General features: G+C 39.5%; 1 protein-coding gene across 2 annotated transcripts; it reads right to left on the reverse strand.

Annotated features, from left to right (window-relative positions):
• Positions 1-125: 125 nt before the first annotated feature.
• On the reverse strand, positions 126-14,222 carry LOC127859357 (uncharacterized). 2 transcript variants are annotated; one of them, XM_052396712.1, is made up of 6 exons: positions 14,057-14,222; positions 3,017-3,169; positions 2,360-2,493; positions 2,093-2,201; positions 1,630-1,823; positions 126-1,329 (listed from the first exon to the last, which is right to left on the reverse strand). In XM_052396712.1, exons 2-6 carry the CDS (start codon positions 3,146-3,148, stop codon positions 1,161-1,163), a joined length of 738 nt encoding a protein of 245 aa, XP_052252672.1. In that variant the 5' UTR covers positions 3,149-3,169; positions 14,057-14,222; the 3' UTR covers positions 126-1,160. The 2 variants fall into 2 exon arrangements, with proteins under 2 accessions (XP_052252672.1, XP_052252673.1); XM_052396713.1 differs by having other exon boundaries at positions 2,360-2,531.
• Positions 14,223-15,239: the final 1,017 nt, after the last annotated feature.

Below are 15,239 nucleotides of genomic sequence, written 5' to 3' on the forward strand. Positions count from 1 at the left end.
AATTGAGTTATTAACATTTTTAGAAGCCTCAATGTATAGTTAACACAGAAAAAATATAGATTTTGCCATATTCTTCTTTTTAATGTTAAAAATATGACCGTAAAAATACCCATCAACACACGAAATTTGTCATTCTGTTCATTTATTTTCATGTCAATTGCATTATGGTTCAATAGATTTATAATTGCAGAGGAAAATCACTCACTCACTGTCCTTTTACAAGGACAAAACTTATAATATTAAATTAATGTAAATTTATAAGACCATTACGAAACAAATTTCGGTTACCATAGCAACCATTTGCAAAAATTTCAAAATAATTGATTTTTTTTTTTACAAAATCAGTTCAAAGCATATCCTCACACCTTAAAATGCAAGAAAGTAATATACATATATCAAAAAACTGTTACTTAATACACGAATCAATTAATTGTATACATGTTCTATCTATTAATTTGTTCTATTGATCACAGACTCTAACCGAAATTGAATTACATAGAATACACTTGCTAAGATTTAATATGCGAACCATGACGTATTAAAATTGAAAATTCTTCTTTAAACTGTTCCAATAACAATTATATTTTACATGAGACATTGTTCATTAATTAAAGACTTTTAAATTAATACATGATATACACATTATTATTTTGTTGTAACCATGGCAACAGTATACAATATGAATATCAGTTATAATTACCATCTTCTACATTAAACATAGCAATAATACTACACTCTTTAGTTATCAAATGCATCAACAATTTCTTACTGTTACATTTATACTATATTACATACTGCATGAAAAATAGAGCCAAGGCTAAGAGACTTAACATAAATATTTACATTAAATTAATGTTTTCAGTTTATATACACAACTATTAAATTTTAAATTCAATTATATTACTTGTCACACTGCATTATATTTCATTTCACCTGGTATTGAGTCATTGTAAGAGTTTTACAAAAACATACTAATGTTGTTGAAGTTGACGATGAGGTATGGTCAGGTTTCCATGGTTACCATACATTATATACATAAACAACATGAACAATCTAAAACAGGGGAACTATTTTAAAATCATTGTTATTATGTCGGCTTCGATACATCTGGCCGTGGACAGGTACTGGCACATAATGAGTTACAGAGTGGCGCGATTTCGTCATGAAGGTACCACTGGCGTTCTGCAGACAAGCCAAGTGGCTCCAGTTGGGGGGGGGGGGGGCATTCCATTCAGAACGAAAGAATCTTTCTTCAGGATCTTCACAGCCTCCTCAGCATCCGAAGCATATCGCCTCACATACACTATGCCTGGCTTGTCAGAGGTCATTCTGAATTTTAAACAAATACACAAACTTAGATTTCATGTTATAAATTTAGAAACTGGAACCTAACTATAATGCTGTTAAATTATTTTATAATTTTTTAGAAAATATGTATGTTTTATTATCTTTTTCATGTTATATAATTGCTTTTGAAATAAAAATAACAATCGAACAACACATGACTGCCTGTACTGAACTTTTTTATCTAAGCGTTTTTCTGATATCATTGTGTACAAACAGTGTATTGACTTATACCTGTAGCATGAAATGTTTTAAATATGTGGAAAAATAACAATAAATGAAAACCTGAAGTGGTGGTATGACAGCAGATTTGGTATTGGCTTGAATACTGGTTTCAAGAATTCTGTCCAGTTGTAAAACTGGACAGGATTCTCCGGATCTTGTACAAGGTGGGGAATGTTGTGCCCATTGCGGGATGATAGCCTGACTGTCTCCACAACATCTTCCAAGGTGTTGACAGTGGTGTTCCTCCAACGCACCTTTAAGTATATGAAAGCAAAATTTAATGTATTGCCTACAACAACATTTCTTAACCACAGGAGGGAAGCCCATTTTTTTTATATATGCTATTAAATAAAAAAAATATGGGCTTCCCTCCTGTGTTCTTGACACTACTTTCCATATAATGGTGCTGCAGTATTTTCAGATATAATAATAAATATGCCAACGTATAATAAATGAAATGTGTATTGATAATTAAAGATAATTGATTCTTTATTCTTGCAAACTTAAAACATCAATTTAATACCTTCCACAATCCAAAGTGCCAGTCTGGGCTAAATTTGGTATGACCGGCCTCCATGGTGCTGAACTCAATAGAGTCGTGCAGGCCTGTAAGAACCCGCCACATGCCGTACCTGTAAACAAAGATATAAAATAAGCAACAGTTTATTCTGTCTTTTCAAAACTAAAATTAAATCATTTATGAATTCTTAGCATGAAAATATTTATTAAATAACCTTCTTAGCAAATTGTAGTAAATCTATTTTTAACTAATAAAAATCAAAATATTTACCCTATGACCGCGTTATTCTTGTTTTGCCCCGAACAGTTGTCCATATGAAGGACCACATTCCTCTCTCCATAACCAAGATGGCTAAAGTGGTGATGCAGCATTGAGGTCACACTATTGGCCCCTTTTCCAACGGACTGAAAGGCCTCATCAACGAGATAAAATATCTGCGTTCCTGTAAAAATCAACCCAAATGTGGCTTTTTTCACACCAAATTGGCAATGTATAAATAATAGCACATATACATGTCTTACTGGGACATTATAAGTAATAATATATAAACCCCATTGTTGGACCCCATTGTAAATAAGCTTTCAGCTTAATGGGTTATTCATAGGTCCTTAGCATCCATGCTCATATGAACCTACTTTAGTTATAGAACTTCCATATTGTTAAAAGTATGCATACAGCAACAACGTTTTATTTGATGCTCTTAAATTGGCATTTTAAATAAACCTAGATAACTCTTTGAAATCTGTGATACATTCTTTGTCTCATGTGTTATATATTTGTATGTGCTAATAATCTTAAATCTAAATAAATATAAATAACAATTTAAATTTGTTATATATTATAGATCACAACAATTTTTTACAACACGTTACATTTTATATACATAACAATTTTCTGAAAATTTAACCATGCATTATTTTTATTTACCTGAAGACTCACAGCACACCCCAAAGCATTGACATTTTCGAGGAGTTTTAAAGTACATCGGACCCACTGCCTGTGCCTGTTGAGGATAGAACACCTGTTGGCTGTAGTCGAAGCTGTAGTGGACCGTGGCATCTGTGGCTTTTGATCTTTGTCCTGTTATGAGTATGAAGTTTAAAAAAAAATCATTACTATTTTGGCTTTGCACACAATTGTTAATTACATTTGTTAATAAAATGTATTGTTAAACCACTGCTAACATGTCAAAAGTATTAAAATATATTGATAGATATGTTTAATATCAAACCTAGCTAATTATATAAAAAATATACCATTAACACTAAGTGAACATGCCTTTATAATTGTATTTACAATTTTGTTTTAATTTATTCATATAACATCTTGGAAATCTATAAGTAACATTTTTGTTTATCAAAATGACATTTTAAATACAAGCAAAAACATAATTGTAATCACTTTTTTAGCATAAACTTGACTAATCACTTTTGTAAAATACCTCTTTTTTTATTTGCATCTGAAAATTGATCAAACTCAAGCTTTGTCCTCTCACATTGCTCCCTGTAATGATTTCTCTGGCATTTTACTTTCTCTTAATGTTTTTGATAATTTTCTAATTTAATTTGTTTCTCTTCTTCTGTGATGTTACCAGACTTTGTAATGTTTTCTACATGTTTTTGACATTTTAAACACAGATCAGTGGCAGGCTTCATCACCAACAAATATGGACACTGTTCTAACCATATTTTCCTAAAAGTGGAAGGCCCCACTTGTTTCTGGCCAGTTCGGTCAAGTGCACCACAATACAATTCATATATATCACTTTTGTTTTTGTCTGATGGAAGGAGGATACACTTTTCATTGGCCTGTGGTGTTCGTCCAGGTAGTGGCATTCCATTTTGGCTACTATAATTTTCAAGAAATGTTTTTACCATCTGGACATCTTGTAACTTGAGTGTGTGTTTAGGCAGTTTCTTGTTATTTCCATGTACTCTGGCTTCAAGACTGTTTACATCAATGGAGCTACCAATCGAAATAATTGTGTTTTTAGACACACCATGAGCGAAAGCAAATGTATTGCGACAAACTACTTGCCCAGCAAAGTAAAAATTCTGCCTTTGCCGTTTTCTATCCACTGCTTTTCTTTTTAATCCAACTGTTACTGGTCCACTCTGCGTATGATTGAAAATTTGGTATTTTACAATCAAATCTAGTTCCTGTTTTGATTTTTCCAAACAAGAAAGCCTGTACGAAATAAGAGTACCCCAGTTTACAACTGAGCTGCATGGTTTGTTTGAGTACAGACGGGTACAACCACAGCCATTTATTTTAAAAGATTGTTGCTTTATGCCTTCTGTATCTAAATAATTACTTTCATTCAAAGAGTTAACATTTTCGTTGCAATCATTATCAATATCGGAACAAGAGTCACAATCATCAGAACCGTCATTTTCATTATTGTCAAAGTACAGTTCACCAACTAATTCTAACTCTTCGTGAAAGTCTGGGTCTTGATGGCAGGTAAGTTCAGGCGGTACTGTAGTGTTTTGACCGAAATGACTATAACCGTTCTGTCCTGACCTACTTTGGGACCGGTGCGCAGGTAAGTTGTTCCTTTTACTCACTTCATGATTACTTCATTGGCGACGAGGTTCGTTGTTTACTCACTCGGAGTAAGGAGGGTAACTTTTCTACAAGTTTTGTCCTTTTTTCATTTAAAAGTCAGTCTTTTTCAATTCTATAGGGTCCAGACTACATGCTTTAAGGATATTTACGGATTTAATTGAGAATTTAGGCTATTGTGAGCGATTTAAAAACTTGCAATTTTTTTTATCGCACGTGGACATCGCACGTGGACATCGTGGTCTGAGAAAAAACGTGGTCTTTGCTCAAAAATTATTTTTTGGTCCTTTATTGAATTCTTTCATTTATTTATGGTTTTGAATTGCATTCTATTGCATTCATTAACCGGGTCCATTGTTTTTTTTCCCAATTGTGACTTTGTATTTTGACTGTTGTGTGTTTGTGATATTATTTTTTTTTAAGGTCTTCATTGGTAAGAATACAGTTTGTTTTGTTATAACTTACCCTACCCAAAAATGGCCTTATTGAAAATAAATTTTGCAACGATTGAAGAGTTCCGTTTGCTTCCGGGGATTGGCGCAAAGCGTGCAACCCTCTTGCTTCAGTTGAGGGATAAGTATGGCCAGCTAGATGAGGAACTGTTTTCCATTGTATTTGGTGGCCCTGTCCCTAGAAATGTTTTGGACATGGTTGACTTCACTCCTAATATACAAAATGTTGAGGTTCCATTCCAAACAGAGGAAGGGGAGGAGTTGTCTAGCTATGATAATGCCCCTGATTTCCGGAATATTTTGAGTGCTCCCACAAGTGAGAAGCAGTCTCGAGCAGTCTCCAATCCTGACCAGCTTGCAGAATTGTTCTCACAGGTAGAGCATTCATATTCCGCAATAGGGGATATCACACGGCGTCTTAACTCCTTACCGGAGGTACCAAGTTCACATATGGAAAGAAGCAGTCCTCAATACATTAAAAGTGCAAAAAGGCTGAGCTTTAGTTACCCCTCAACTGAAGCACCCAACTTGGGCACTGACAAATATGCGAATAGGATGCATACAGCAAATGCACCCCAAGTTCGCCCAAAGCATGAAGTCAAGAGTGTCCAAAAGGAGTACTCTGGCAGAGATGTTCTTAGTTCTCGCCATCAAAAACGATGTCGCAAATCTCTGTCAGGTTCTCGATCTCGTGACCCTTCTGAAAGTGGGTCATATGAAGGTCAACAAAGTTCAAAAAGTAAGGTAGAGATTGTAGGCATGGTCAAAGGCACCGTGACCGAAAAGGCTTACCAACACATGACCTTCCTAGAGCAAGGAGCTCATATACAAGACGTCAAATGCGCACTAAGCGTAATGACTCGTGTTCAAGCTCTAGCTCATATGACCGGTCACGTGATAGGTTACGTAAAGATAACAAATATAGGTCTCATAGGCGTAAACACCAATATTTGTCAAGAAGTAGAACGTCAAGTGACTCCTCAGAGTCTCGGTCTAGGTCACTTAGGCGACATAGGAAGCACTACGCCAAAAGTAGTGCGTCACCAAAGTACCATGCAAGAAGATCTAAATCTAGATTTTACTTTAGTGACTCATCAAGCGAATCAGACCAAATGTCCGATCATGGATATCATGCTAGTCATCATGGTAATCCTAAGCGGTTGCCTAAAAATTTGCGCTTTGATGGGAAGGGAAGCTGGTTAGCTTTTAAACAAAAGTTTGAGAGCTATAGGAGGGTTGGTAAGTGGACTGATGGCGAAAGTCGGGACTACCTTAATTGGTGCCTAGACGGCAAAGCACTAGACTTTTTTGCCATTTCCACTCAAATGGGAGAAAACTATTCTTTCAAGCAAATAATGCGAAAGTTAGAAGGCCGGTTTGGGGCTAAGGAATTGCCAGAGACTAGTCGTGCTAAGTTCCAGCAAGCGTCTCAAAAAGCAGATGAAGCGCTTGAGGACCGGGCCGACCGTGATTTGACATTGGCTACACCTGCCTTTCGGCACCTCCCCGAGAAACACTGTTCTCGGGAGGCTATTTCCAAATTTTGCCAAGGTTGCATTGACAAAGAGGCTGGCAAGCATGCCTGTTTCGAGCAACCTCGTACCATTCAAGAAGCTCTTGACAAGGTCCGCCATCATCAATATATTACACAAGCAATTGATGGTTAACGTACGAATCGTTCAAAAGTTGAGCCATCCTTGAATACGGTTCAATCGGAAACTGACTCCCGTTTTTCCCAGTTAGAGAAAGCTATCCAGCAACTCTCAAAACAACTCGAAAAACTGAATTTGCCAAAAAATGACCGTGTTGTCGCAAAAGCTGCTCCACCTTAAAAACGTGCGTTTTTACCGGGCGTTGAGTGCTTTTTCTGCCACAACAGGGGTCACGTACAACCAGATTGTAGGCAATTCCAAAAATATCTAGAGAATAAGGCCAAAGCTGACAAATCTACTCATAAGGTACCTTTAAACTCCAAAGGGCCGGAGGGCAAGGTCCCCCCCCCCCCGGAACCCAGAGAAGTAAGTGGCCAAATTAAACATGTAGAAGGTTCAGTAACAGAAACTGAGTTATCGAGAAATCGAGACTCCGTTCCAACTGAGTTATCGAAAAGTCGAGACTCAGTTCCAGTTAGCTTAACTGAGACCGTAGGCGTATATGTGGTACGTGCTGGGTCATCATCAGTTTATGTTACCATTGGAAACCTACCGGTTAAGGCAAGGGTAGACTCTGGCGCGGAGGTCACTATCCTGTCTTCAGCTGTTTACAAACAACTCATTCGAAAGCCGGGCAAGGTTCGAGATGTTAACATGCAACTAGCTGATACGAGTGCTGTTATTTCGGGCTTTATTACAAACCCAGTTGCAATGCAACTGGGAAAGCAAACCTTCACAGAACGGGTGTATGTCGCACCAATTAGTGATGACATGTTGTTAGGCCACGATCTGTTGCATCATTTGGGGGCAAAAATTGACCTAAAAGCTGATAGCCTCATTGTTAAGGGTGAAAAAATACCTTTGAACACAACTTTTAAAGAAAAGCAACCAGTTGTGGCAAGGGTAACTGTCTCAAAACGTACAGTAGTTCCTCCTAACTCAGTAGTCAGGGTTGAGTGTTGCATAAATACTCCCATGAATGACTATTATGTGGAACCGTGTCAAGGCTTGGATGTTGTTGTGCCTCGTGTTGTCAGAGCTGCGGGTGAACAACCACTGATTTGCTTTGTCAATTCGTCCGACAATATTCAAACATTGAAACGTGGCAAGTTAATAGGAATTGCACATGAGACATTAGAAATTGTAGATATACCCCTTGTTTCAGGAGCTATTCCCCTAAATTCTTTAGCAACCTCCAATGTTGAGTCTAGCAAACTTAACGTTGTGAAAACAAGTTTAAGTGGAAGGGAGATCAATTGTGCTTCAGTCAATGTTAACAACATTGATTGCGGTCTTCCTTCACTTCCTGAACACCTGAAAGAGGTGTTCCAACTTTCCAAGGAAAAGCTTACTGACTGTCAGTCCATTAAGCTTTCGAGGCTACTCACTGAGTATGCTGATGTATTCGCAGAGAGCGAATATGACCTTGGAAACTTCACTAGTATTGAACATACTATTGACACGGGCGATGCGAAACCTATAAAGCAACGCATGCGCCGCACTCCAACATGTTTTGTGAATGAGGAAGAAGCTCATCTTAACAAAATGTTGGATGCTGGAGTCATACAGGAATCAGTGTCTGAGTGGGCATCGGCTCCAGTGCTTATCCGTAAACGCGACGGATCTGTACGTTGGTGCATTGATTACCGTGCTTTGAACAATGTTACTATCAAGGACACATTTCCACTCCCTCTAGTAGAGGATTGTTTGGACACATTGTCTGGTAACATATGGTTTTCAAAGTTAGACGCCAACTCGGCTTACTGGCAAGTTAAAGTCAGTGAGCCTGATAGAAAGAAAACTGCGTTTGTCACCAAGTATGGCCTGTTTGAACATGTCAGGATGGGTTTCGGACTCACGAACGCGCCTGCAACATATTCTCGCGTTGTGAACCTGGTACTTAGAGGTCTGACTTGGAAAACAGTCCTCGCGTTTCTTGATGACATCCTAGTTATGGGAAAGTCCTTTGAAGATCATCTCAACAATCTTGCAGAAGCTCTTATGAGGTTTCGGTTACATGGCTTAAAACTTAAACCTAAAAAATGCATATTTTTCCAAAAAAAAATTGAGTTCTTGGGTAGGATGGTGGGTGGTAGTAAGCTGTGTATGTCACAAAGTGATATACAAACGGTAGCTGAATGGCCCACACCACTCTGCTCTAAGGACGTTGAAAGGTTTTTGGGTTTTGCCAACTATCATAGAATGTTTATACAGGACTTTGCAAAACTTGCACAGCCTCTGTATAACCTAACAGGCAAGAATTTGTTCAGGTGGTCAGAGAAGGAACAAGAGGCATTTCAAATACTCCGTCAGGCCTTGGTACAGCCACCTGTCCTGACGTTGCCAAACAGTGTTGATCCATTCATTCTCGACACTGATGCCTCAGACTCTGGTATCGGTGGTGTGCTTAGTCAGATTCAGGCAGGGCAAGAGCGTGTCATTGCATATGGAAGCTTTGCTTTAGCACCTGAGCAGAAAAAGTACTGCACCACTAGAAAAGAACTACTGAGCATTGTACGTTTCACACGACAGTTTAAGTACTATCTGTTGAGACGAGTGTTCACAGTTCGTACAGACCATTCAAGTCTGACTTGGTTGTTGAAATTTAAGGACCCTCAAGGGCAATTGGCTAGATGGCTGGAGGAGCTGGCACAATACCACATAGTGGTACAGCATAGGTCAGGGTCTAAGCATGCAAATGCAGATGCCCTATCTCGAATCACTCCTCCGCTGTCTCCTTGTCCATCATATGTGACAGGTATTAAGCCCAGAGATTTGCCTTGTGGGGGTTGCCAATATTGCACCAAGGCAGACCAGCAATGGGGAAGTTTTACCGAGGAAGTGGACAATGCTATAGGGCTGTCCACAGGCGGTAGTCTTTCCTTTGCTAAAGTACATTTCATTCAGGAAACTAGTCCTGTGGATCCCCATGATAAATCCTCTGCTGGGACAGGACCGAAGCAGGGTCCTCAGCATGATGGGCGCGTGTGGGACCCAGGAGGACAAGTATCTGAATGCATGGTCTGGTCAGATCAGCTTAACAATGGCCTGCACGCAGAGGTTTTGCAAAAAGCCTGCAATTGTGATTCCTGTTTTGAAATAGCCATATCACATGACCCATTGAACGTGTGCACTATAAAATCTCAGTTAGAGGCAACTCCTGAGGTTCCAGCAAGTTGGGGTTTTACCAATCAAGAATTGTGCTCTGCTCAGGGGAGAGATACAAATTTACAACTCATTCTTTCTTGGCTGCTGGAGAATAAGGCACCAGATGAAGGTGTGTTATTTTTGTCTAGCCCTGAGGCCAAGTATTTCTGGATAAATAAAGAAATGTTCAGCCTGCTGGACAATGTTTTGTTTAGAAAGAAAGATGACTCTCCTGAATTGGAATTAGTTGTGCCCCAAGAACTTAAAGAGCAAGTAATTAGGTGGCACCATGATATACCTTCTTCGGGACACCAAGGGGTAGCACGCACAAAGGAAAAAATAAAGGAAAAATTCTTTTGGTTTCATTTGGCTAGAGATGTCAATTCATATGTTTTGTCATGTGATGTGTGCAGTCGAAACAAGAAAAACAAAGCTTATGGGGTAGTACCCATGACTGAATATCAGGCAGGTGCTCCCATGGAACGGGTACACATTGACTTTTTAGGTCCCTTACCTAAAACTGATAATGGTAATGAGCATTGTTTGGTAATGGTTGACCAATTTACTAAATGGGTTGAATGTGTACCACTTCCATCACAAAAAGCTGATGTTGACTCATTTTTCTCGAGGTTTGGCTATCCATTTCAATTATTTTCTGATCAGGGTCGAAACTTTGAAAGTAAGCTGTTTGAAGCACTTTGCAAAGCATTGCAAATTCACAAATCTCGAACAACACCCTATAGACCATCAGCAAATGGTAAGGTTGAGAGATTCAACAGGACTCTGATGGATGCAATAAGATGTTTTCTTGGCAAGTCTCAAAACAGGTGGGACATATATGTGCAGCAAATAGCTGGTGCAATCAGGGCTTCAGTAAATCGCAGTACGGGTTATACACCTAACCGGTTGATGCTTGGCCGTGAGGTGAATACCCCTGCACCCAAATGTACAACAAAAGTCTGAATGTACTGATGACTATGTTCGAGACTTGAATGAAAACATTGAAAAAGCTCATTCTGTAGCAAGAGATACACTAAAAAACACCCTTAAACGTATGAAAAGAAATTACGACATTAAAGTATTGCTGCGGCCATATGCAGTAGGTGACATTGTCTATTTGTTGGATACAGCCATCAAAAAAGGCAAGTGTCGCAAGCTGTGTTCACCTTGGAAAGGGCCCGCTTTAATTTCTAAGAAATTGTCTGCCTATTTGTATCAAGTGCAGCTAAGGAACGCATTCTTTGTTGTGAACCATGACAGGATAATGCCTTGTCATGATCGCAATATCCCTGACTGGATTGTAAGGCTTAAATCTCATATTCCAGATGCAGTCATTGATGCACCTCCTTGTGAGGAAACCGATTTGTACTGTGTCTGTCGAAAACCTTGGGATGGTCGCTTTATGATACAATGTGATTTTTGCGATGAATGGTTCCATGGCTCATGTGTTAATGTAACATCCACTGAAGCACTTGATATCAACAAATACAAATGCCCAACTTGCCGTAACAATTAATGCCTTTATTAACTAGTTTAAGTATATGTTGAAAAAGTTTTGTTTCAACTAACATGTTATTAACAAAAACTGATAAAGGTAAATAAAGGGTGTCACAGAAATAATGTTGTATGTTACAGAATGGATCTTGAAAATTTAATTGAGATGACGGAGGCAGAGGCTGAGGCCCTCCTCCATTCTGATAGTGAGGCCCCGGAAGTTGAGCAGGGATCCAAAGACCCTGAAACTTGTCCCGGTCCAGTAGCGCTGTCTAATATGGGGCAGCCTACCTCAAAACGCCCAAGTCATCGTACGCGTTTTAGGAAACGACAGCGGTCATTAGTTAAAGTAGGCATGCCTGCATCCTATTATCGTGGTGACTGTCTGCCGCACTCGGCTGCGCAGTCATCATGCACAATCACTCATCCAAGTAGCGCTGTAGTAGGAATTCCTATTCCATTGATGAGTGAGGAAGACAATATTGGGAGTGAGCGATCTGAGCTTCCCCCAATTTCGGCTAAGCTCATGAAATTAGCCGATCCATGCACGGCAGTGGCTCGCATGGATGTCCATGTGAGTCAGGTCCGAGAAAAATTGGACAAACAGGAAATGCCCACTAACCAGGGGTGTTGTGTGCCCGGCTGTACTCTTGAGGGACAAGATCTTCCTCGGGTACATGCTTTCAGGCATCACATCCCAGGAATATTTGATGATCGTTTGCGATGTAATGATGCATCAGTGGTTAAAGGACGAGTAATGGCACTGACCCAGGTGGCGACATGGTTACTCCGCCGTCCTTGCGTATTGTCTGAGCTGGTTGACCTTGTTTACCGACAAAGAGTGCTTGCACCTTTGTCTGGTGTTCGAGTGTCCCCAGATTGTAGGCAAGCGATGGTAGAAGTATGTAACTATTTGGGGGTTTCGGTCCCTCAACAATTTGTCCTGTCACCTGCCAACTCCCCTGCTGTGTTAATTCACTGGCGCGTACTTAGTTTACTAGCTGCAATCCTTCAGCCAGAAGACAGGGATTATTGGAGATCGGTTTTCCCTTGTCCTTCTGACATACAGCTTCAGTCAGTTAAGAGTCTACCGGTGGCCTTCGATTCGCATTTTCATATTGACCGCTTGAGAAATGCGGCTCAGGCCCCTTGCATGCCGGTTGATGAGTTGATGGAGCTGGGTCAGGTGGAGGATCACCAGCTAGTAAGATTGGTTGGTGGCATTGGGATCTTTTGTGATCCCAACACCTTCCCATCCTCCCAAGACATGTCAGGTCTGCCATCCAATGTTGGAGTGGTAGTCGGACTGCACCCAAAACACTCTACTATGAGCAATGACCGCATTAACAATGCTCTAGATCGCGTCCGCAATATGCTCAAGTGTGAAAGGGTAGTTGGTCTTGGTGAAATTGGTCTGGATCACTCAGTACCTGATAAACAGTGGCCACGCCAGAATGATTTAGTGCGTGCAATGTTGCACTTGATCAATGATCGCCATGTGGTGGTCGTTCACTGTCGTGGGGCATCTGGTGACAGTGGAGTTGAGGCCTATCTTCTGCTTCTGCACCTTCTGAGTCCTATCTCAAGGACACAGAGATTTCATGTCCATTGTTTCACGGGCGACACATATGTCTTAACAAAGTGGCTTGCAGCCTTCCCGAACTCTTTCTTCAGTTTTAATAGAAATGTTCAGGGATTCAGTCTGGACCAATCTGAGGCTTTACGCTCTCTTGATGAAAACAAGCTCCTTCTTGAGACAGATGCTCCCTACTTCCGTGCAACTGGCCAGTGGTTTTCAGCACCAAATCAGCTCTTTCAAATTGCTGAAGGTGTTGCCAAGTGCCGAAACGTACCGGTAGAGCATGTCCTTGAGGTGAGCTGCAATAATGCCCTCAGATTGTACAGAATGCAGTAGTCATCTCTGTGCTGTAGGTTTCTTGTTATTGGATACTTGAGTGATTCATAAAAATAATTTGTCATCTTCAAGCAAAGATGATAAATTCATGCATTTAAATTGTGTTACCTTCTCAGAAGTAGAGGTTATCTTTAATAATGCATAGGCTTTAATTTGTTATCTTTAAGTAAAGATGATAAATTCATGTATTTAATGTTATATGTGTACCTCCTCAGAAAATACTGAGTAGAGGTTACCTTCAATGTTCCTTTTAGGATCCTGATTAATTTACTTGTTAAATACCTGTAAATTCAGTAAATATAGGAATTACCTGTCTGCACCTGGATGTATAACTTATATCGAAATTAGTCCTTGTTTGTTCTCTCCCATTATTAAGTTCTTTTTAAATAAAGTAGGGGGGAGTGTAGTGTTTTGACCGAAATGACTATGACCGTTCTGTCCTGACCTACTTTGGGACCGGTGCGCAGGTAAGTTGTTCCTTTTACTCACTTCATGATTACTTCAGTACAGTGCTACAACTAGCACATGATAATTGACTGTCTGCCATTTCAAAAGATTAATATTTGACCGAAAATTCTACATTTTGTGTTAATGTAAACAAACAAATGTCAAAGAAGGTCACGGTAGCCATTTTGTTCGTTTTCGTTTCCGGTTTGTTTAATTGTCAGGTTTTCCATTAATTTTTTAACATTTAAAATCAGGTCACATGAAACAGTCTCGCGTTTCAAAAACTAACACTTACCTTTATCGAAAACCAGTAAAATCCACACTGAAACGATACATATATTATCGAAATGTGTATCGATAATCGTCCAAGGTTGAAATTTTATCAATTACTGAATGGCCTACGAATGTAAAAGGGGAGTAATCCATATAAAAGAAATTGTTGATAGGTCAAACGCAACCAATTCATTTTGAATTTACATCGTTAAAACCTGGGTCAGTTGAAATTAATGTTGTTTAAATACTTTTCACGCTTACATTGGACAAACTAGAGTAAATTGATCTGAATTTCGTCGCAAATTGCACGACGTCATTTCAAACGTCGTTTTCTCGGAATGAGGCTTGCCGAATTAGACCCAAAAGTCTCGGAACACGCCACATATATGCGCCCTGGCGGCCATGTTTTTCAACTGACCGGCACCATTTTTGAACTCAAAACAACATATCACTTAGACAAACACTTTGACAAAGTTACATGAAAATTGGACATCAAATGTGACTTCTACAGTGTTCACATGGTTTTTCTTTTTTTGACCTTGTGACCTAGTTTTTGACCCTGCATTACCAAGTTTCGAACTCAGTCGAGTTATTATTGGGACAAATGTTCTGACCAAGTTTCATGAAGATCGGACAAGAAATGTGGCCTCTAGAGTGTACACAAGGCAAAATGTTGACGACGAACGACGCACGCACGACGGACGACAGACAATAGGCGATCCCAAAAGCTCACCATGAGCACGTTGTGCTCAGGTGAGCTAAAAAGTAACCCCCAACTGGGCTCGAACCACTGACTTCTGGCGTCTTGGAGTAAAAAGTCTCCATATATACATATGGTGGATATCTAAGAGCATGGTTAATATTCAGTATTACTATTTCGACACAAATATCATAACGAAATCGAAAATTTGCGAATCTGAAACAATTTTTTTAATGTTGTTAATTTTCCAAAACGTGAAAAGGCCACTTCAATTATTATATTTCACGGTGCATCTGTACACAGCTTAAACTCTTGCTCTTTAAAGTTGTTCCTTCTGCGTGTCATTGTACGCTAATTCGTTTTCCAGTTTGTCCGGATATTCACATTCCTCAAAGCATTACTGAAAGCATTTTGCTTCGCCAACATGTTGTTGTTGATCTGCATCTGACGATATCTGTGTAACAGATTTGCCCGGTAGCGAGTAAACATACGTCGTTGTAACAGG

This window comes from Dreissena polymorpha, chromosome 15 (assembly GCF_020536995.1).
Source record: "Dreissena polymorpha isolate Duluth1 chromosome 15, UMN_Dpol_1.0, whole genome shotgun sequence".
NCBI lineage: Eukaryota > Metazoa > Mollusca > Bivalvia > Myida > Dreissenidae > Dreissena > Dreissena polymorpha.

Bases quoted from the DNA above. Each gene is read 5' to 3' on its own strand.
- LOC127859357 (XM_052396712.1), bottom strand. From the start codon at position 3,148: ATGCCACGGTCCACTACAGCTTCGACTACAGCCAACAGGTGTTCTATC. The intron at 2,202-2,359 runs GTAAATATTTTG...CTTTGTTTACAG, and splicing joins AAGAATAACGCGGTCATAGG to GTACGGCATGTGGCGGGTTC. The intron at 1,330-1,629 runs GTTTTCATTTAT...TTTAAAATTCAG, and splicing joins CTGTCATACCACCACTTCAG to AATGACCTCTGACAAGCCAG.